This window comes from Salmo salar, chromosome ssa01, assembly GCF_905237065.1.
Source record: "Salmo salar chromosome ssa01, Ssal_v3.1, whole genome shotgun sequence".
Lineage (NCBI taxonomy): Eukaryota > Metazoa > Chordata > Actinopteri > Salmoniformes > Salmonidae > Salmo > Salmo salar.
Window position 1 is genome coordinate 124993699 of NC_059442.1, and position 21930 is coordinate 125015628.

Here is a 21930-nt window from a genome sequence, read left to right on the forward strand (position 1 = left end):
GAAGTAGGGGAACTGCAGACAGATACAGGGACTACTCATAAAGCCTGGACGAAGTAGGGGAACTGCAGACAGATACAGGGACTACTCATAAAGCCTGGACGAAGTAGGGGAACTGCAGACAGATACAGGGACTACTCATAAAGCCTAGACGTAGTAGGGGAACTGCAGACAGATACAGGGACTACTCATAAAGCCTAGACGTAGTAGGGGAATTGCAGACAGATACAGGGACTACTCATAAAGCCTAGACGTAGTAGGGGAACTGCAGACAGATACAGGGACTACTCATAAAGCCTAGACGTAGTAGGGGAACTGCAGACAGATACAGGGACTACTCATAAAGCCTAGACGTAGTAGGGGAACTGCAGACAGATACAGGGACTACTCATAAAGCCTAGATGTAGTAGGGGAACTGCAGACAGATACAGGGACTACTCATAAAGCCTAGACGTAGTAGGGGAACTGCAGACAGATACAGGGACTACTCATAAAGCCTAGACGTAGTAGGGGAACTGCAGACAGATACAGGGACTACTCATAAAGCCTAGATGTAGTAGGGGAACTGCAGACAGATACAGGGACTACTCATAAAGCCTAGACATAGTAGGGGAACTGCAGACAGATACAGGGACTACTCATAAAGCCTAGACGTAGTAGGGGAACTGCAGACAGATACAGGGACTACTCATAAAGCCTAGACGTAGTAGGGGAACTTCAGACAGATACAGGGACTACTCATAAAGCCTAGACGTAGTAGGGGAACTTCAGACATGGCCATAAAGAGAGAGGGCAGGGCACTGGAGATCTGAGGTACAGAGATGAGTGGAGGAGAGGTGTGTGTGTGTGTGTGTGTGTGTGTGTGTGTGTGTGTGTGTGTGTGTGTGTGTGTGTGTGTGTGTGTGTGTGTGTGTGTCTCTGAAAAAAAGAAAATAATGTGTAGCCATAACACAGCTAAACAAACACATGGCCCCTGGACGTCATGGACCAGTCGATGGAACATAACTTCACAAAAAGATTCAACACCCTGGTTTTCAAGTGGTTTTAAATTAAATAAATATATTGACCTTTAGTCTTGTAAGAGACCAACAAGAGCATCTGAATTCTCCGGTGTATGAGTTTCAATTCTGTCAATTCAGAAATCTATGTAACACTAATAATGAATGCTATCCTAAGACTTTAGAAACAAATCATTTTATGACTTGACTGAATTTAAATGGAACTGCTGTGTGTGAAAGGAAAGGTATAATGAGGGAGGTCAAAACAACAAACAGACAACTCCTCTCCTCTTCCTGTCCTTCCTGTGAGCTGGTCGGCTAAACTGACTCCATCTCTGGAAGGAAAGAGAAAAACAACACATACAAGCATTACATAATATAACACCATAAAAGGTGAGATTTATGTTAACTAAATACTGCTTGTATAGTGTAGTTAGAGGCATAAATACTGGAACAGTGTGGTATAGTTGGTATTACTCGCTGTTTACTCATGGAATTTGTATTTCAGAGATAAAGATGAATATGACAGGCAAATATTTAGACAGTAAACTGTTGTTTTGGGATATTCTCTAACCTAGAAACAACAGCTGTACATTTGCCTCATATTAATACTTTGATCTGAAATACCAATTAGCCTACATGAGTATACTGTAAAGAATTACCTACTTTACTTCACTGTCGCAACACTTATGACACTACCTGTGATGTAGAGAAGAAAGAAAATGTACCATTGAACTCGGCTTGGAAAAGCAGCTCATACAATTTAACCTTGACTGCTGCTTTTCTTTGCTGAGGTAGCCTCTTCAGGGTTGGCACCAGGCTCATGGCAAAGAGGGTCTCTTCATCCTCCTTCCTGTGAGCATCAGCTTGGGCTGCATCCCTCTCGACGGCTTGGAGGAGCCTCTACTGAAATTAGTTGAGTGGATCTGGGGGCTGGTACCTCCGATGATGCCTGGTGTGACGTTGTTCCTCTTCGTTTCGCTCCCTGTTTCTCTCCTCGTTTGTCTCCACGGCCACATCCTGTTCAACGAGGTCCTCAGTGGTCACTTCCGTGAGGTTCATAATAATCTCAGGTGGTCCTAGATCCAGAGATGCTTCCTCCATTTCATCCTCTTCCATGGCTGCACCGGTGGTGGTCATACTTGTGGATGATGTAGACATTGTAGAGGGTCTCGCTGCACCGGTGGAGGCGATGGTCGCACTTGTAGATGACGTTGAGGGTCTTGATGCACCGGTGGGGACAACACTTGTGGATGACGTAGTAGCGGGTCTGGCTGTAAAATTGACACTCGTTGCCATAGGCACAATAAATGGATCCAGAAAAGAAAGAATGTGGTAGAAGCACCAAGGCTGCTGGCCTGAAGCTGCTGACCCAGACCTCTTCTTCTCTTTCTCTACCCTTCTCTCTCTCTGATACCTGTCCCTGAGTCCTCTCCACTTCCTCCTAAAATCTTCTTCTACATAGACATGACCATGATAAGCCAAACCATTACCTAGCATAACTATAGTTATTAGATAGCTATCATGAACATGTCACCTACTGTACACACAGACACACACGGTTATCTGACCAAATTATCAGGGGTACAGTAGTATCTACCATTTCTATTACTATTTATCTGACATACACACTCACTCTTTCAAACATGATTATTTGGTAAAGTTATCAGGAGTAGTAACTAGCATAATTTATATGACAATTTCTTTCACACACACACCTCATTGGCTAGGTTAGCTAACGTTAACTAGCCACATCTAGCATAAGCTCACTACTAAACTGACCTGGCAATCCTACTATCGTGGACATTTGTCTCCAAACAGCATTTTTTGTGTTTATGTCCCTGTAGCTGTCAGCAGTTGTGTCAAAAAGACACGGTTTTGAGGATACTGCGAAAATGATTCTCTCCTCCATGCTAGTTGCCTAGCTGGGCAAAATGTTATGCAGCAGTGACGCAATGACGCAGTCGGTGTGTTGATCCGCTCACGTGAGCAACAAGTCTGACCCTCCGTAGTAAGCGTGTCATCTCTCGCTTGTCAACACATACGGAAATTCAGACAATGAAAAACAAGCAGCATTTAACTAGCTAGGCAGGGATAAGGATAGCCTAGATGTCACTAGCTAGGACAGGGATAAGGATACGGATAGCCTAGATGTCACTAGCTAGGACAGGAATAAGGATACGGATAGCCTACAGTAGATGTCACTAGCTAGGACAGGAATAAGGATACGGATAGCCTACAGTAGATGTCACTAGCTAGGACAGGGATAAGGATACGGATAGCCTAGATGTCACTAGCTAGGACAGGGATAAGGATACGGATAGCCTAGATGTCACTAGCTAGGACATGAATAAGGATACGGATAGCCTACAGTAGATGTCACTAGCTAGGACAGGAATAAGGATACGGATAGCCTAGATGTCACTAGCTAGGACATGAATAAGGATACGGATAGCCTACAGTAGATGTCACTAGCTAGGACAGGAATAAGGATACGGATAGGTTTTTCCACACTCAACAGTTTCTTGTGTGTATCAAGAATGATCTACCACCCAAAGGACATCCAGCCTTGACACAACTGTGGGAAGCATTGGAGTCAACATGGGCCAGCATCCCTGTGGAACGCTTGACACCTTATAGAGTCTGTGTCTCGACAAATTGAGGCTGTTTGGAGGGAAAATGGGGGAGGGGCAACTCAAAATTAAGGTGTTCTTAATGTTTTTGTGCTCTCTGACATCATTTGGCAACAGTTACAAGACACGAATTAAAATGATTTGTCAATGACGCACGTTTGTTCAACATGGTATATGTGGTGTAGATTTAAAGACGATAAGAGTTCTATTTGAGACGCTCAGCTATATAGAATGAATACTGAATTTATGAACATAGTGGAAATGCGATCAAAATTCATGCTCAAGAGGAAATCCTACAGATTCCCGTATTTCAATGAGAAACCTATTTTAATTAGATCCCTTGCAACCATACAAAAACACAAATAGTTACACATCATACATGCTTTTGTTTATATTAAACTATTTATCAATGATCAACATAATGCAAAACATCGTTTTTGTATTTAATATATTGTATAGATCAATAAAAACAGACTATTAAAATACTTATTGTATGTCTGTCTTTTATGTAATTGGGATTACTGCCTTGAAATTCTAAGATAAGTTCCTTGAATATTCGCACCAGTAGCAAATGTATTAGGGGAGGGGTCTATTAAAGAAACCCTTTTACAATGTCATCAATTTGAGGATACCATTGATAATTTGGTGTTTAAATCCAAAAACTCACTTGGTGTTAGTCAATTTAAATGAAGGGAAATAACATTTTGAGCAACATTATTGATCATCATCATTTAAGAGTTAATAGTGACCTTAGATTTGAGCACGTGACCTCCATTTACAAATATCAACATAAAATGTCTTATTGGTGTTACTACTCCTACTGCACAATGTTATCCCAATGGCACAAATGATTTAAAATCCTTAAACTGACAGTTGATTTAGAATGTGCCCAAATACATTTAAATAAAAATCTAGATTAAAAACACCACCACAATTCAAGAATGACAGGTTGAAAAATACTGTACAGTCTTTATTTGATTGATTTGCTGATGTTGGTATAGCCGGCTCCAACACAGGTCATCAGTACTTTGTCTCCTCCTTTCCTCTCGTCCTCCGATGGTTTCTGAGTCTCGATCTTGAACATCATCTGGAAGAAGTCTCTCATGTGTCTGAGGAACTCAATCCTGAGAGGAGAGCGAGAGTTTAGGTGGGTGGCTTGGCTACTCAAATACAGCTGTACAACACAAGACAGGCTAACCTCATGGAGATTATTTGTTATTTTACGACAGAGTCAAATACAAAACACCAGAGCATCCTAGAAAAAGGCTGTAAAGGCCAGAGGGAACATCAAACACTGGAATACTGAGAAGCACTGTGACACCTGACTAGGGTGGCAGAATTCCAGGAACTTTTAATAAATTCCCTTGTTTTCCCGAAATCCCTGTTGGAGGATTCCCGAAATTAGGAGGGAATAAGCAGGAAATCTGGAATCCTCCAACCAGGATTTCTGGAACAAAACATTCCTGAAATTTTGCAACCTTACCCCTGACCCTGTGTGTGATGTCAGAGTAGATGACCGGGGACAAGCACTGACCAAGGACAGTGTGTGCTTTGGAATGCCTTCAAAACACCAAAACAGCAGCTCAAAGGTCTTTATGATCACCCATACACAACAACATATACACACAAATCAGGAAATGGATGGACCGTCCAAACATACTGTAGAACATCAATACTGAGAACTCAGAATCCAAAAATGGACGATCCACACTCTGCCTCAGAAGGTGCTCAGAGAACCATTGAGATGGCACTGCCAATCTTCAGTTATCATAGTACTGTACTTGACAGGGACACAGCACCGGTACCATGATAACTGAAAATGGACAGTTCATAGTCTGACTCTGAGAGGACTGGAACCCATTCATATTGACAATAGCATCTTCGGTTCAGGAGAGTTCTCTTTTTAAGATCCCCGATGCTCGTTCTGAATGTTAAAATGCATCGCTTGCGGTACGGTTTTGGGAACATAAGGAACGCATCTTTCATTTAACCTTTATTTAACTTGGCAAGTCAGTTAAGAACAAGTTAAGAAAGATTCTTTCTTGCTGATAGGAAAGGGTAGTGCGGGTAGAACATCACTGGGGCCAAGCTTCCTGCCATCCAGGACCTCAATACCAGGCGGTGTCAGAGAAAAGCCCTAAAAATTGTCAAAGACTCCAGCCACCCTAGTCATAGACTGTTCTTTCTGCTACCACACAGTAAGCGGTACCGGAGCGACAAATCTAGGTCCAAGAGGTTCCTAAATAGCTTCTACCCCCAAGCCATAAGACTCCTGAACATCTAATCAAATGGCTACACAGACTTTTTGCATTGTGTGTGTGTGTGTAATATATATATATATATATCATTTTTTTAGATCCAAACAAACGTAGTATTTTCACTTTAAAGTAAAAATGGCCTGGACTAAATCATTCAACACTAATTTGGTTGGAGGCAAATTCTAGTTTACTGTGTAATTTCTCATCTGTGGTAAGTTGCAGGTGCCTACAGGGTAAAAAAAAATAGCCATTCAACCAGTTTTGAAAAGAGAAATCAGAAAATGTTGCTCCATTCTAAAGTGTAAGGGTGTCAATATTTTCGACCGCATCTGTAGGATATTAATGGATTGGATTTAATTTCTCAAAAATATGTTCTCATAAAATAATTAAATACAAGATTAAAAAAAGATGTGCTAATAAAACGTTATTTTGATGATGTTCGTAGAAGAAGCAGAAGTATTCACCCTAAATGTTTTGCACAAATTGTCAAACAAAAGATTAAACAAAAATGTGGCCAAAGGTTTACCGTAAATGACAACAATTATTGTAAATGCCAACTTGTTTGCTTTCCACTATCAGGTTAGTCCCTTTTTGCTTGACCACAGCCGGTTTAAATTCCTGCTATTGGAGAGAACTTTGGATGGCAGGTCCTGCCAAACAGCTTACTGTAAAAAAGATATATAAATAACTTGCGTGTATGGAGAAAGGTGGCCGAGCAGCGCTTTAGATACATCTTGTTGACCCAAGGTCATGTACACGAGAGCCAGGCTTTGATTGGCTGAGTCGATGCAGCCGCCCTGAAAGAGAAAGAGCAGAGTGGGGGGTGTCAGTGCGTCAGAAACAACAACATAATACACCGACGTCACAAGGGGAGAGGTCCCGAAAAGCTCAATACCCTCTAAGATAAGAACGAATGTGGCATCATGGCCTCACTTAAAAGATAACAAAAAGCAGATTAGATAGATCATTCTGGTATTCAAAAATAAACATTTGACACAACCCAACCAGGAACAATCTTAAGATGGTAGAGACAGCAAATACACCGACTCTAATATTGAAGTGTACTCAGTACTCAGACAGACAGGGTTACAGTCCAATCATCTCTGTCAATCCCCTTGTAGCTTCTCGACATATGACATTTTAGTAAGGTTGGGCGATAGCATTGTCTATCGACGATAATTGACCGCCATCATCGATGTGACAGATGGTTTGAACTTGACTGGCGCCGCACAGTAAAAGTCTTGCAGGGCACACAGCAGGGCTGCCCAACCCTAGAAGAAAAAAATAAAATAAATAAAAAATAAATATATATATATATATATATTTTTTTTAAAGAGTTGCCCAACCCATCATCTTAGATTTACTGAAGAGCACAGAGGTTAGTCTGGTAGACAGAGAGGCTAGTCTGGCTGTGTATCCCGTGCTATGTGAGCATGCAGTGTCAGTGGCCTTCTTTATGCCCAACATCTGGTCATCAGCATGAATATGATTCAATCACTTAAAATCCGTTTTTCAAATAACTAAGGCAACATTGTCTCCAGTCATTACGTGTTCCATGATACTACTGGGATTCCAAACAATTCACTGTTTGTAATCTCCAGACAGTCAGTCTGACCCGATGATCTGTCTAGGAAAAGGTATGTCCTGACTCCTGATGAAAAATGTAACAGAATAAGGACATAAGATAAATGTTTAAATCACATTATGCATGGTCTGGAACCTACCATTTAAAACAGTAATTTTTCACAATTCAAACAGTAACATTGCATCATGAGAAGGGCTGGGGCGGCCATGACATTGTCAGCCGGTGATTGTCAAGCAAATAACTGCCGGTCTCACGGTAACTGAATGTTAATTAACCTAAACACGTTTAGCATCTCCCGGCTTCCACATTTTAAAAAGTCTAATAAATCCATTTAATATAACCTACACAAATCACAACAAATCCATAATTTATTTTAGACAGGTCTAAAAGTAACATGACACGAAGAAAATGTATATTTCAGAAGAATAGAAAAGCATACTCTTGAGTTGTCCTTATGTTTGGACATGCCATATGGCTGTGGGCTACACTAGTTCATTTAGAAGGCAGGATTTGCTTAGAATTCCGTGTGATTATTATTTTTTATTATTAAGAATACAAATGAACATAGCTAAATAAAATATAAAGGATATTTTCTCCAAAGGAAGTGAGCAGCTGTTTTCAGGTCTCTCAAGAGATGTTTGATCAGGTTCAAGTCTGGGCTCTGGCTGGGCCACTCAAGGACATTCATAGACATGTCCCAAAGCCACTCCTGCATTGTCTTGGCCGTGTGCTTAGGGTCACTGTCCTGTTAGAAGGTGAACCTTCGCCCCAGTCTGAGGTCCTGAGTGCTCTGGAGCATGTTGTTTTCTTGTTTCACATCGCGCTCTGGCGACTACTTGTTGCGGGCCAGGTGCCTGCAGGCTTGACTTTGGTCGTCAGTTGAAGAGTGTTTCCTCCGACACATTGGTGCGGCTGGCTTCTGGGTTAAGCGGGTGGGTGTTAAGGAGCACGGTTTGGCGAGTCATATTTCGGAGGACGCATGACTCAACCTTCGCCTCTCCCGAGCCCGTTGGAGAGTCGCAGCGATGAGACAAGATTGTAATTGGGAAGAAAAAGGCTGTGCCATTATCCTTGCAAGGTGATTGAAAACAGCTGTGTCAATTTTAGTCCCTACATTTGAGAATTTTTTTTATTAAATGAACAAAATATATTTCTCAGAGCAATTGTATTAGTATAAAATATACATTTCCCTTTATTTTAAGCATAGAATATAGCTCAGCATTTGTATTATTTATTTTAGTCATTTTACTCATCTTTATCAACCGTGTCAATAATTTCAGACCTCAGTGTATTTGGCATCTCATCAACTGGTGGAAAAGAAATGGTCAAATTGAATTAACCCACATTGAAAGCCATCGTAACCTAGGTCCAGAAAAATACCTTGAATGATTTTGCCTAATATTTTGAAGAAGCCAAAGGGAGTGGTACAATCCCCTGTCTAAGATGCATAGGCGTAGCCTGCCTCTGAACCACACAGAATACGAAGTTTAAAAGGCTGACATTATGCTCGTCTGTCATCATCATGCATAGAAAACCACCAAAGCGCAAGACATTCTGACATTAAGGTAACATACGAATACTATCAAATAACCGAAAATCGAAAAGTTCAAGTTTACCTACTTCATTTCATATTTAACAATTTGCCAAAATCCATTGTATTGATTTGAACTCTAAAAGAGATGAATAACTATTCAAATATAAAAGACCACTACTTACATCCGCTCTCCTTGTCCCTCATCTCACCAGGCGCTCCAAAACATATCTCCCGTTTACTACGCTTGCTGCCTGCCAGCCAGCGCTACTGATTAGCCACTGAACAAACACAGATGTGCATCGCATGTCCTCCAAAAGAAACTCAACCACCCTTACATGCTTCAAACAACCATTCCCAGGAGACACCAGTGACTATCTCCTAGTCTTCCCCTTCCCTCCTCTTGGCCAATGAGGAGATTGAAGCAGTCGCTATCCACGGGCCTAGCTTAGTAGAGAAGTGAGCAACAATATTCACCACTCAAAACAAATCATCAAATTCTCCTGGCTAACTGGATTCACATGCTCTTATGAAAGGGGGTGACCAGTGTGAGTCAGGAGGAGAAAAGTGAAGCCACAGACTCAGCGGCTAATTTATAAAAATGTTTTGATAAAGTGCCTCTTTCTTTGGGAAGAGCTGTGCATTTTCAAAGACTTGAGGCGAGTTTTGCATCACATCGTTATCATATTACCACTTATAGACAACATTCGCAATGACATAGCATTAACTTCAATTTAGAATCCATCGCCTTAAAACCACTTAACCAACAATAACACTTTAGGAATTCCGCTGGTTAAAAGATGTGGAACATATTTCTTCATGAAACTATCAACCATAAAACACTCTCTCTACATAAAGCACTGCAGTGTAATGTTGTCTAGATTGGTACAGTCACTTTATAGACAGACTGACATCATAACAGTCTGAAAATGTCTTAACATCACAGGGCTTTATTGTGTCTCTGACTTGTGAGAAAACCAACCAGGCTTTGGTAATCTCACAACTCAGGGCTCATTTTCACAAAGCCTCTTGAAGGAGTGTTGATCTAAGATCAGTTTTGTCTTTTAAATCATAATGAATAAGAGACCTGATCCAAGATGAGCACTCCTACTCTCGAGACGCTTTGCAAATAAGGGCCCAGATGTCCACAGCACATTAGGGTCTGTCAGACACATAAGTCTCTGTAACACAGTTGAGGGCTTGACTCAATCACAACATGTAAACAAACAGTGTCCTGCCTGTTTACCCACATTCCCTGTAACGATGAGCTGAGTCTGAGCTCTATCTGAGAGACGGCTGTCTCACTCTCTCTGTGCACCACTGATGGGAAATACCACACACTGAGAATGGCAAACATTTAACCTTAAAACAGATGGTGATTTGAATGTGTGAATTAACAAGTCCAGACACTTAACGTCTGGTATGTACTCAACAGCTGTAATGACAGTTAGACCTGATAGTCCAGGTGTCCCTTGGGGAAAGGTCTTCTGATCCCCACGGGACTTTATGGTTAAATAAAGGTTAAATAGTACATTTAAAGTCAACAAGAGGTTCAACTTCAACTCGATTTAAAACACATTTGACAGGAGTCCTGTGTGGCTCAGTTGGTAGAGCATGGCGCTTGCAATGCCAGGGTCGTGTGTTCGATTCCCGGGTGGGACCAGTACAAAAAAATGTATGTACTCACTACTCTAAGTAGCTCAGGATAAGAGCGTCGGCTAAATTACTAAAGCGCATGGTGCGTGTGTGTCACCCACCCTGTAGATCTCCTCCAGGAGTAGCTTGGCACAGTTTCTTCCCAGGTCCTCAGGCAGCACAGGGTCTCCCTGCCCCTGGGGGGTGGACACCTGCTCTGCACTAAGGAACGTCCCGTTCAGGGTCTCAGCCACCAAGGTCAGGCCAAAGCCTGGAGACCTGAGGGAGAGAAATCAGCCATGATAGAACGGTTTTCAGGGGAAACAACCTTATCAATAAGCGTTTGCGTCACTAAGTGAAATACTAGCTACTATTTGCTACTCGAAACAGTACCCTTTAACCTTGAAGTAGCCTAGAACAACTTTTGTTAGTGTGATCATTAGCGCTGAGCGATTAACCAACATGTGATTTTTCCATTTTTAAAAAACGAATTGACCGACGTCTGTTCCATTATTGGAATTCCATTTCGTTCCATCTTTTTCTGAGCGCAATGCGCAGTTTCTCTAGATAAATCAGATCCTACAACTTTCTACATAGTTTAGTGCAGAAAACATGGTAATGAACTACAATGACCTACAATAATCCACTACAATAATCTATTGCGCGCCTGCTGGTCTGAGAGAAGGGCCTGAAAAAAATGCACAAGAGAGAGCGAGAGCGAGCAGTTGTTTTGTGAGGTGCATCTACCTGAAAATACATGATCGAAGATCGATAGTTGGTATTCAGCGGTCATAAACGTATGCCTTATTTATGTTGAACTACTAAAATAGTGGTTTTGTCAGATAGCCTAGTCAGCAGCTCTATAGAGATGAGATGTCTTGGAACTAATTAATAAAGCCATCAACTAGGCCTAAAACAAATGTAATATACACAACAAAAACATTTTAGTAAAGTAATGTGAATAAATGATGGTTAATAAGTGATAAGCAGTAATGGGCAGTCACTACCATCATGGGACTTATTGAATTGTTTTATTCTGTGTTGTTACAGCATTCAACCCACAATGCATTTAATGTAAAAATGTATAACCTAAATCAAAAAACAATTATAAATCGCTCAGCACTAGTGATCGTCATGACTGATGACAAACGTTTCCTATGATAAACAGATTGTGCCTCATCAGAAATGTATGCTTTGGCTGTTGATTAAGCAGTGAAAACTAAGAACATCAAAAGGGAACATTGTTAATCGGTTTTGATTAGGGATGCACATTTCGGTCAATTGTAAGTGCTGTTTTTGTGAAGTGAAACGTCTAGGGAAACCAACGGCTCAGCCGCAAAGTGGCAGGCCACACAAGATTACAGAACGGGACTGCTGAGTGCTGAAGTACGTAGCGTCAAAAAATAGTCTGTTGCAACACTCACTAGGCGAGTTCCAAACTGCCTCGAAGCAACGTCAGCACAAGAACTGTTCGTCGGGAGCTTCATGAAATGGGTTTCCATGGCCGAGCAGCCACACACAAGCCTAAGATCACCAAGCGCAATGCCAAGTGTCAGCTAGTGTGGTGTAAAGCTCGCCGCCATTGGACTCTGGAGCAGTGGAAACACATTCTCTGGGGTGATTAATCGCGCTTCACCATCTGACGGACGAATCTGGGTTTGACGTATGCCAGGAGAACGCTACCTTGCCCCAATGCATACTGCCAACTGTAAAGTTTGGTGGAGGAATCTGGGACTCATTTTCCATGGTTCGGGCTAGGACCCTTAGTTCCAGTGAAGTGAAATCTTAACGCTACAGCATACAATGACATTGCCCTCACCTCAACCCCCTCGAACACCTTTGGGATAAATTGGAATGCCGACTGCATGCCAGGAATATTCGCCCAACCTCACTAATGCTGAATGAAAGCAAGTCCCCGCAGCAATCTTTCAACATCTAGTGGAAAGACTTCCCAGAAGAGTGGAGGCTGTTAAAGCAGCAAAGGGGGGGGGAAACCAACTCAATATTAATGCCCATGATTTTGGAATGAGCAGGTGTCCACATACTTTTGGTCATGTAGTGTATATTATTTAACAACTAATAATGATGCAAGCAATGTAAAACATTTGCCAAAATGCAATTCACTGTAAAACACAGCTCTAAACAGCACACCTGATGCGAGTGGTTCCACATGTGACAGATGAAAAGCTCTGTTAGAAACTTAGAGGGGGAATCTAAAGATGCAACAACTAGGATGGGTTGATAATACGACTAGGATTGTGCCTTTGGCTTCTGGACAACGAAAGAAAGTTGATATGAAAACCAATAGAACAGGAGAGAAATCCTGTTTTCAATGGCATATGAGGAAGTCTTTATAAAATCATTTCCTCTGTGTTTCTATGGTCGGATTTTGGCTAGGCTACTTTGAAGCGGGTAAGACTGTCTCATAATTTGAAGTAAAACATCCAGGTTTCAAACAGTGAAATATATGTTTTCAAAATGCATACGGCCTCTAATTGCACGGTGGCGGATAACATGCCGATAGCCTGCCAAACGTATTGCCTATGCACTCGAATGGAGGACGGGCTTCAATTAGGAGTTGAGAAATAAAACTAGTATCAATAGAAAGCTGGGATCCTCCTTTCCATCAAGGCCATCAAAACTACTTGAATTGTTGCTCAATGACTGGGCTTATAAGAACACGTTTCACTCCAGCAGCAGCTCTCGCTCTCCGACAGGTGATATTATTCCACTCAAAACTATGCTCCGTCTGGTGTGCATGTGATAAATAAGATACAAGACGAACTAACAAAAATACACACGGTCCAATTTCATTCCACTAAATTTTGCATATTAACCTATAGACCAATAAGCGTGACCGGTCAAATGTATTTTTCGGCAACTAACCGATTAACATCGATAGTCGAGTACAGTTTGCCTCCTCCTTTCTTGAAAAGTAAATCTTCCAGCGTTTCTTAACTCTATCCCCATCTAGTGGCCAAAGTCCCAGCACCAGAGAAAAACCATGGCTGACTGAAACGGAGAGGGTTTACCTCGTTTTCCTACGCTATGGACTAATGAATATGACACAGGCTGGGAGATGACTTACTTTCCAGACTTGTCCCCCTTCATGTGGTCTGTGTAGATGTAGATATCAGGAATGAATTTATTCAGTATGCTTCTGGCAGAGTCCACTATTCTGTTGGCCATCTGTGGAGAGACTCTAACAGAGTATCTGTACGACCAATGTCAAGGTGTGCAACAATTCCCGTTGTCTCCATATAACGGATCAATAAAGTTGTGTTATATGAGCCAGGTAAAGCAAGGTGGCAATGACAGAAAAATACAAGAATGTAAACAGACCTAACTGCCATACATTTTGCTGGTGTCAAGACTCTCGACAACACCGTAAGAGAAAGGACAAAACATTCAAAACGTTTAATTAAGAGAATGAAAAGGATACGCTATCCCTCTGATCCGCTTGATCTTGCCAGGCTCTGACAGTTGGACAGGACGGAGAGTCTTGCGAACGGGACACGTAAACAGTACCTCGCCTCCCCCACCTGGAGCCATCCCCCTTTTCACTACCTGGACACAGGAAACACAATCATCTTTATTTATTTAACCAGGTAAAATCATTCAGAATCAATTCTTCCAACAGCCTGGCAAGTTGCAAAAAAAGTCTCAACAAAAGAAAATGCTCTAAAACATACCAATAACACATTCCACTACATACCAACGAAGAGTCCCAGACAAAGATAGCAGTTACACTGTATATCATATGAAGACAGGTAAACCCCTACAAAGTAATGCTAGGAATGTGCTCTAAAAGCCTCACCTTCAGCTCCAGCCCCTCTCCATCAATCCCAAACTTCTTCATCACAGGAATGGACGTATACTTGAGTTGGTCGACCTGGAAGAAAGGGAGAGATAAGGTTTGGTTTTCCACTTATACAACGTTTACGAGCATGTTTCCATTAAGCATGTGTGACCGAGTGGAAATCACAACTCCCTGCACCATAACAATTTAAAGGACAATTCAGCCACTTTCCCAACTCTGTTTTACAAACAAAAACAATGCGCCCCCCTCATTGAATTCACTTGTGGCACAGTCGATGCCACGCAGGGCAAGAAGGTTGAGGGATTGCCGACCACCACGGACAAGCTCACTCTCCCTACCCATTTCATTATTTTACGACCAAAGCCGGCTGCAGACGATCAGCTAGGGGAAATCCTATTTTCTTTTTCTTTTATTTTTTATTTTAAAAAATAAAATAATAAATAGGCAGCATCTTGTGGTGCTTTCATGCCAACTGGGAACTCAAATCATGAAGTCAGTGATCTTCAGGTGGAAAAGTCAGACGTTTTAGAAAAAGGCCTGAGTTGGAATTCTGAGTTGGATGACGGTTCAAAGCGATTTTTCCCCAGTCGGAGCTCGTTTTCCCCCCAGTTGTCTTGAATACACTGAAGTCGGAGAGTTCAGAGTTCTTTTGAACGCTGCATTAAACGGACATGGAAGGTAGGCTTCATCAGCGCATCACACACCACTTTGCAATGAACTGGAGGCCGTATGCATTTTGAAAACACACACTTAATTGTTTGAAACCTGAACGTTTTAATCCATATTATGAAGCATGTCTCACTTGCATCAAAGTAGCCTATTAGATCCCCTCACTTTCTAAACTTCGAACTGATATTTTCATCTCTGTCACATGAAACCGCTCACATGTGCAGTGCCCTTTTGGCAACAGTGTTTCCCCGCTAATTGCATTATGGAACATTCGCGCATAGCCTACCGCCTTGTGCGCATTGCTGCACTTATGTGAAGAAATAATAGTTTATCAACATTTTAAGCTAAACGTTCTGATCTGTTGTATCAGACGTCGCTTTTTACATTTTTATGTAACCTACGCCTACTGGGTGTATGAATTCTGTCTCTATTGTCCCACAACTGTCCCAGAGTCTGTTGGGAATAGGCTATTACTTTAAAAATCGACAAGCTGACCAATATCATAGATAGCTTAAAGTTTTCTACTATAGTAGATTGACATAGGCTAGTGATTTCGCTGTTCGTTACTCGTCTTGTTGGCTGAGGAAAAGTAAAATGTGGACAGTTATTCTAACATGTTCAAAGTGCACGTCAGATTTTCGCTAAGGACTACACAGAAGAAAGCTCTTTGTTTCTGGTCATTTTGAGCCTGTAATCGAACCCACAAATGCTGATGCTCCAGATACTCAACTAGTCTAAAGAAAGCCAGTTTCATTGCTTCTTTAACTAGCACAACAGTTTTCAGCTGTGCTAACATAATTGCAAAGGGTTTTCAAATGATCAATTAGCCTTTTAAATGATAAACTTGGATTAGCTAACACAACGTGCCATTGGAACACAGGAGTGATGGTTGTTGATAATGGGCCTCTGTACGCCTATGTAGATATTCCATGAAAAAAAATAAAAAGCTGTTTCCAGCTACAATAGTTATTTAAGTACACTGTATTACTGATCCATTTGATATTGTTATAATGGACAAAAAAAAGTGTTTTTCTTTCAAAACAAGGGTATTTCTAAGTGACCCCAAACTTTTGAACGGTAGTATATAATGGAAACGGCAAATAGGAGACATTTTCTAAAGATCGACAACATTTGTATTCGTTCGACAGGGGTGGATCTTTCTTTTGGCTAACATTATTACAACAAAGTGTTTCAAATAAATTATGATTGCAGAATAAGTTTGAAGGTACGCGGGGCACGCGATGTCCCCACGTAACTATTAGCTCCACTTTTAATTCTAAATGCCTACTGCTTGCAAAATCATTTTTTCCCCCCTTTCCAACTATAAAAACAAGGCTTCTTTACAGGACAAGGATTGTCCTGACCTGACTTTTAAGAACGCCCAAAACGCTTCGCCTTTCTTTTCTGATTGGCCGGCAAGTGTCACCATCCAATCATTTCAGATCTAAAGGAGTGCAAGTTTCACCATGGCGATACATTGGCGTACGATAATTATTTGAATATTAGTCAATTATTGCATTCATGCCGGCTTTCACAGGCTACCCGAGGCATGAAACATGATAGGTGTTTGGGCATATAGGCTGCCGCCAACTTATTAATGCGCAGTTGCCCTAAATAGGTAATGGAAACACTTCAACCACTACATTTTGATTCAACATTAAGTTTTTGCGAAAACTTGTTTAAAGTGTGACGTCATTACGTCCAGCTGTTTTAAGTTAGTTGAATGGAAACGCAACCTAGCAGGCAATTGTTGCATCTATTTTCTATGCGAACTTTCTAAATGTCTACAACAACAACAAAAAAACTCACTGGACAAGTTAATGCGATACTCATTAATATCGTGGCAAGGAAACAAAACACATAGCGGATTTAACTTCTTTAGGAAAACTACCCTAATGTTGGAAACAAACATTACCTTGTCATCCAGTCTCACATGTATCATTTTCCAAACTATAGCACACAATATTTTACATACAGGAGGTTTTTAAAGGATCAAAGCATTTGATCTGCTTCATGTTTGTCATGAAAAAAAATATTGCGATACTGGTATTGTCACAGCCCTAAAACAATAGCCACTGTCAATCTTGACAAACAGAAAATTCAATCCTCCCCATCCTGTACCCAGTTTCGAAGGCTTGGCTATCTCTGAAAGTCATGAAACTTTTTGGTGCTTTGTAACAAATGTCTCTTTCCATTCCTCAAAATGACCAGTGCATAGATGCTGGAATTATATTCTGGACAAACGTGGGCAGGTAACCAACGGGAGACTTTTGAAGTAGCCTAACCACATTAAAACATTGTGACTGGTTGTGTTTATGCCAAACATAAAAAAGGTAATACATTTTAAAAAATTCAATATTTTGGCTATATTGAAATGTTCTAGGAGTGCGAGGAATAGCTGCTCGGATGGTAGAGGAGGCAGAGTGCGTGTTACTGGGAGCGCATGTGGCCATATTATTATATATTTGACCAGATAAGTTGACTGAGAAAACGCTCATTTACAGCAATGACCAGGGGAATAGTTACAGGGGAGAGGAAGGGGGGGATGGATGAACCAATTAGAAGCTGGGTATGATTAGGTGGCCATGATGGTATCAAATCCAATCAAATTTTATGTCACATGCGCCGAATACAACAGATGTAGACTTTACCGTGAAATGCTTACTTACGAGCCCTTAACCAAAATGCAGTTTAAAGAAATAAGAGTTAAGGAAATATTTACTAAATACACTAAAGTACATTTTTTTATAAAAAGTAACAATAACGAGGCTATATACAGGGGGTACTGGTACTGAGTCAATGTGCGGGGGTACAAGTTAGTCAAGGTCATTTGTACATGTACTGTAGGTAGGGGTAAAGGGACTATGCGTAGATAATAAACAGCGAGTAGCAGTAGTGAAAGAAATCAATAAAAGGTATTAGGGAAAGATTGGGAATTTAGCCAGGACACCGAGGTTAACACCCCTAATCTTACGATAAGTGCCACGGGATATTTAGTGACCACATATTTAGTAAACACCCGTTTAACGTCCCATCCGAAAGACGGCACCCTACACAGGGCAATGTCCCCAATCTCTGCCCTGGGGCATTGGGATATGTTTTTTTAGACCAGAAGAAAGGGTGCCTCCTACTGGCCCTCCAACACTACTTCCAGTAGCATCTGAGCTTCCATCCAGGGACTGACCAGGACCAACCCTACATAGCATAAGAAGCAATCCAGCAGTGGGATGCAGGGAGTAGGCTGCTGGAAAGGACGACTTGAGAGAATGATGACCCGCAACAGACAGCGCGTCTCAGTACCAGAAGTAAAAACAAAGCCAGACTGGCCGGCTACTGAGTCTTTCTAGACCTTATAAACTGTCGAGAGTAGACCCACAACTGATCCAAATGGAATGAAACATTCAAATCGCAGGGCTTGTGTGAAGTTATTCAAATGTCATTTTCACTGCAGTTCACAGCCTTATGTAGAATTTTGTACTCACTTGAAAACAATAATGCAATTATTCATTGTATTGTGGTGTTGGAGGCTAGTCTAGGTAGGATAATTGTATGGTCTAAACAAGATCAATAGGGGAGCTTTTTAAGCTGTGCGTCTCATGTCTTCACTGTTCTTTCATGCGCAATGACGCACCTGGCCTCTCTGCTGCCTATCAGCCATTAGGCTTTGTGATTGTGGATTTATATTGAAAATTGCTGCAGCTTTGAATTATTGTATGTGAGGTAAGATTGCTAATTAGCCTATTGCAGTTCTGGACAAACTATCCACCTACCACTATTGTCACTATGACTGGTGGATAGAGAGCAGGATAGACAGACTGGTAGACTATATTGACCTGTGGTATTGTTAGCGCAAGGGAAAGCGTAGTGCATAAGGGAAGTACCAAAACACCTTGATCTGCAAGCAGATGAGGAAATGTGGCTAGGATGGAAGAAATAATATGGAAAAACTTGCGAAAAGGTGAATGTAAATCAGGGAAAACACACATTACATTCCCTGTGCCCAATACATTTTTTTAAAAACACCTCCCAAAGCAAAAATAAATAAATACGTTTGTATTTGGGCCACATTTGGACCACTCCCCCACCCCACAAACCTTTTAACTGCCCCTTAGCCAGCCGCTACACATGTATATATAATAGAGGGAACATGGGTCTAACCGAGGGGTCTGTAGGGTCGTTGGTGACCCCCTTCAGCACAGCCTTCAGAGGGTTCTTCATGAAGGGAGCCAGCATGAGTAGAGCTTCCAGGTAGTAACCCACAGAGCGCTGGGTGTTACATTCATGTTCCACCACACCACCAAACAGCAGGCCCGGCTGGTAGAACAGCACCGTACCTACAGGGCAGAGAGGAGAGGGTTGTTTTCTGTGAGGAAAGAATGTTTTCAAACTGGATGGTAGGACATACAGTTGTCCAATGAAAGCACAGATTGTTGTTTTCTGTTGCAGTATGTCCTGCTACGATGTGCCCTTATGAACATGGCCCAGGACAGGGATATCAGTCTGGCCTGCCTGGTCTCTGGGTCTAGGAGTTGAAAAAATGTACGCAGAAACACCTAGGAACAACATCAAAAGCAGATATTTGGTGCATGTAAACAAATGCAACTACACCCACGCTAGCGTGTCACGCCTTGCAAATGCAGCGTAGCCTAGTGGTTCGAGCGTTGGACTAGTAACCAAAAGGTTGCAAGTTCAAATCCCCGAGCTGACAAGGTACAAATCTGTCGTTCTGCCCCTGAACAAGGCAGTTAACCCACTGTTCCTAGGCCGTCATTGAAAATAAGAATTTGTTCTTAACTGATCTGCATAGTTAAATAAAGGTAAATCGATGACACTGTTGGGGATGCCGCGGCGCCAAGGTCTCCAAAACATATGGAAACATTTCCCAACATAAAAAAAACATTCAAGAGCTGAACTGCAACATTCATGTTACAACAAGAAGAAAATGAAAAATCAGGTGCAGGATGACAAAATATGACCTGTTTTGGTAATACCATGTTCATTCTCCTTGAAGGGCTGATGAGTTCCTTCCTGTTATCCCACTGTCAACCGTGACAGATCAATAACTTACCCCTTTAAACACGTGCTGACCTGTGTGTGACAACGAGTGAAGTGTGTGTGTAAAACTGAGGTCCTGCCAAGGACAGTTTGGTGTATATGCATGCGTCATGCATTCAAAAATTAGGTGGCTGCAGAGTACAAATAAACCCAATGACATTGGAATTCAGTAGTGAGCATGACATACGCTGTGGTCTGTGTATCCATCCTCCCATGGTTTTTACCTGTTTGGTTGATTTCTATTCTGGTCCCATTGGTTACCTTGTCCAGAAGCCTGATGAAGCTGGCTTCAAAATCTAGAAAAATATTTAAAAAATGTCAATAAAAGTGTAGCTCAACCCCAATAACAACCTTATCTATTCATTAGGCATATGCAGCATTTACTTGACTGTCTACAAACAGCTATGGGATATTTTGAAGAATTAAGGGTGTGTGTTTATAGAAGCATGATCTTCTATAGAGCTAAACCAAAGGAGTGTGTCCAAAGGAGTGTGGGTAGTGACTGCTGCCTAGCTAATGTTAGCTAACAAAATCCTCATAAAAGATCACATGAATATTCATTGTTATGTAGCTATGGTCCTACTGTACCCTGCATTAAATGTTGTCCAATAACTTAGCTGGTTGATTAATTTATATGGCATTTGTGCCAAAAAGCAACAATTCAGTCTACTTGGGCGTGCTGGAATGGATTAACTTTAACTGCGTAGTAACAGCTAGCTGGCAATGCTAGCCATATGTAATAATGCGACGCCACATTGGTGTTTTGCAGTCCACTTACCTCTAAGTCCTGGGTTATCATCTTTAGATCGTATGTTTCTGATTTTGACTCTTTTGCCACTTAGAGTTGATAACACTAGTCGTTGTCTGAAAAAATTACAACCATCGTAAGTGAGTCCCTGGCTGGCCATGCTGTTGTTATTTCCACACGTGTTTTCAATATGAGGAGTCGAGAGGGTAAAGAGTTAACTACGGGACGACACGAGGGACAAAAAGGGCATTTTAAACGGAGTATTCATATTAACCACCAGATGGCGCCCTACTGCTTTAAATCCGTTATCTCGAGCTTTATCAAACAGCACAGGACACAAAGTTCAGTCAGAGTGGGTTTTAATGGCTCACACGGTGACAGAAATACATCACACCATGATGAGAAACATTGACCATGGGTAAATATCAGTAATTATTCATAAATTTATTTATTCTCTGTCCAAATGGTCTTTGGTCCAAATAAAAGCCTATGTAAAAAACACATTCCCTTATGGCACATTTCCAGACAGGATATACCATTGTTCTCGAGAACCCAAAACATTAAACAAGGCATTCTGCCTTATGCCAAGGGTTCTCAGCTTTAAGCACTGTTTTAACATTTAGAAACTTCAATAATCATCAGTTGCGATACGGTTTTTGAAACATATGGAACTTATCTTTCATATCAACAAAAAAATCTGTAAAAATAAAACATATACACTTACTGTAGCAGGTTTGCACAGATCCATACGGTTGTGTGCCTCCAGCCGACAAACTACACTTCAAGCACGTTAGATAGGTAATTAGCACAGGTAATTAGCACAGGTAGTCGCCTCTGTCTTCCGTAAACAAGCGCTGTAACATGGAGATATCACCGTGTGGGAACACTAACCCTATAAAGGTGTGTTGTAATTTTACTTTTTGAAATGTTTGGTTATTATTTCTCGCTGATATGAAAGATGTTTCCAAAACCGTACCGCAAGCGATGCGTGTTAATGTTCA

At 41.4% G+C, this 21930-nt stretch overlaps 1 protein-coding gene and 1 long non-coding RNA gene across 2 annotated transcripts; both read right to left on the bottom strand.

Moving 5' to 3' along the window:
* Window positions 1-1025: 1025 nt before the first annotated feature.
* On the bottom strand, window positions 1026-3802 carry LOC106561491 (uncharacterized). Its single transcript, XR_001318803.2, has 2 exons — window positions 1724-3802; window positions 1026-1330 (listed from the first exon to the last, which is right to left on the bottom strand). It is a non-coding gene; the product is annotated as an uncharacterized lncRNA (long non-coding RNA).
* Window positions 3803-4583: 781 nt separating this feature from the next.
* Window positions 4584-21105, bottom strand: rcl1 (RNA terminal phosphate cyclase-like 1). Its single transcript, NM_001141134.1, has 9 exons — window positions 20960-21105; window positions 20406-20477; window positions 19285-19460; window positions 14455-14529; window positions 14080-14204; window positions 13726-13851; window positions 10760-10916; window positions 6580-6683; window positions 4584-4752 (listed from the first exon to the last, which is right to left on the bottom strand). Exons 1-9 carry the CDS (start codon window positions 21087-21089, stop codon window positions 4599-4601), a joined length of 1119 nt encoding a protein of 372 aa, NP_001134606.1. The 5' UTR covers window positions 21090-21105; the 3' UTR covers window positions 4584-4598.
* Between the last annotated feature and the right edge of the window lie 825 nt (window positions 21106-21930).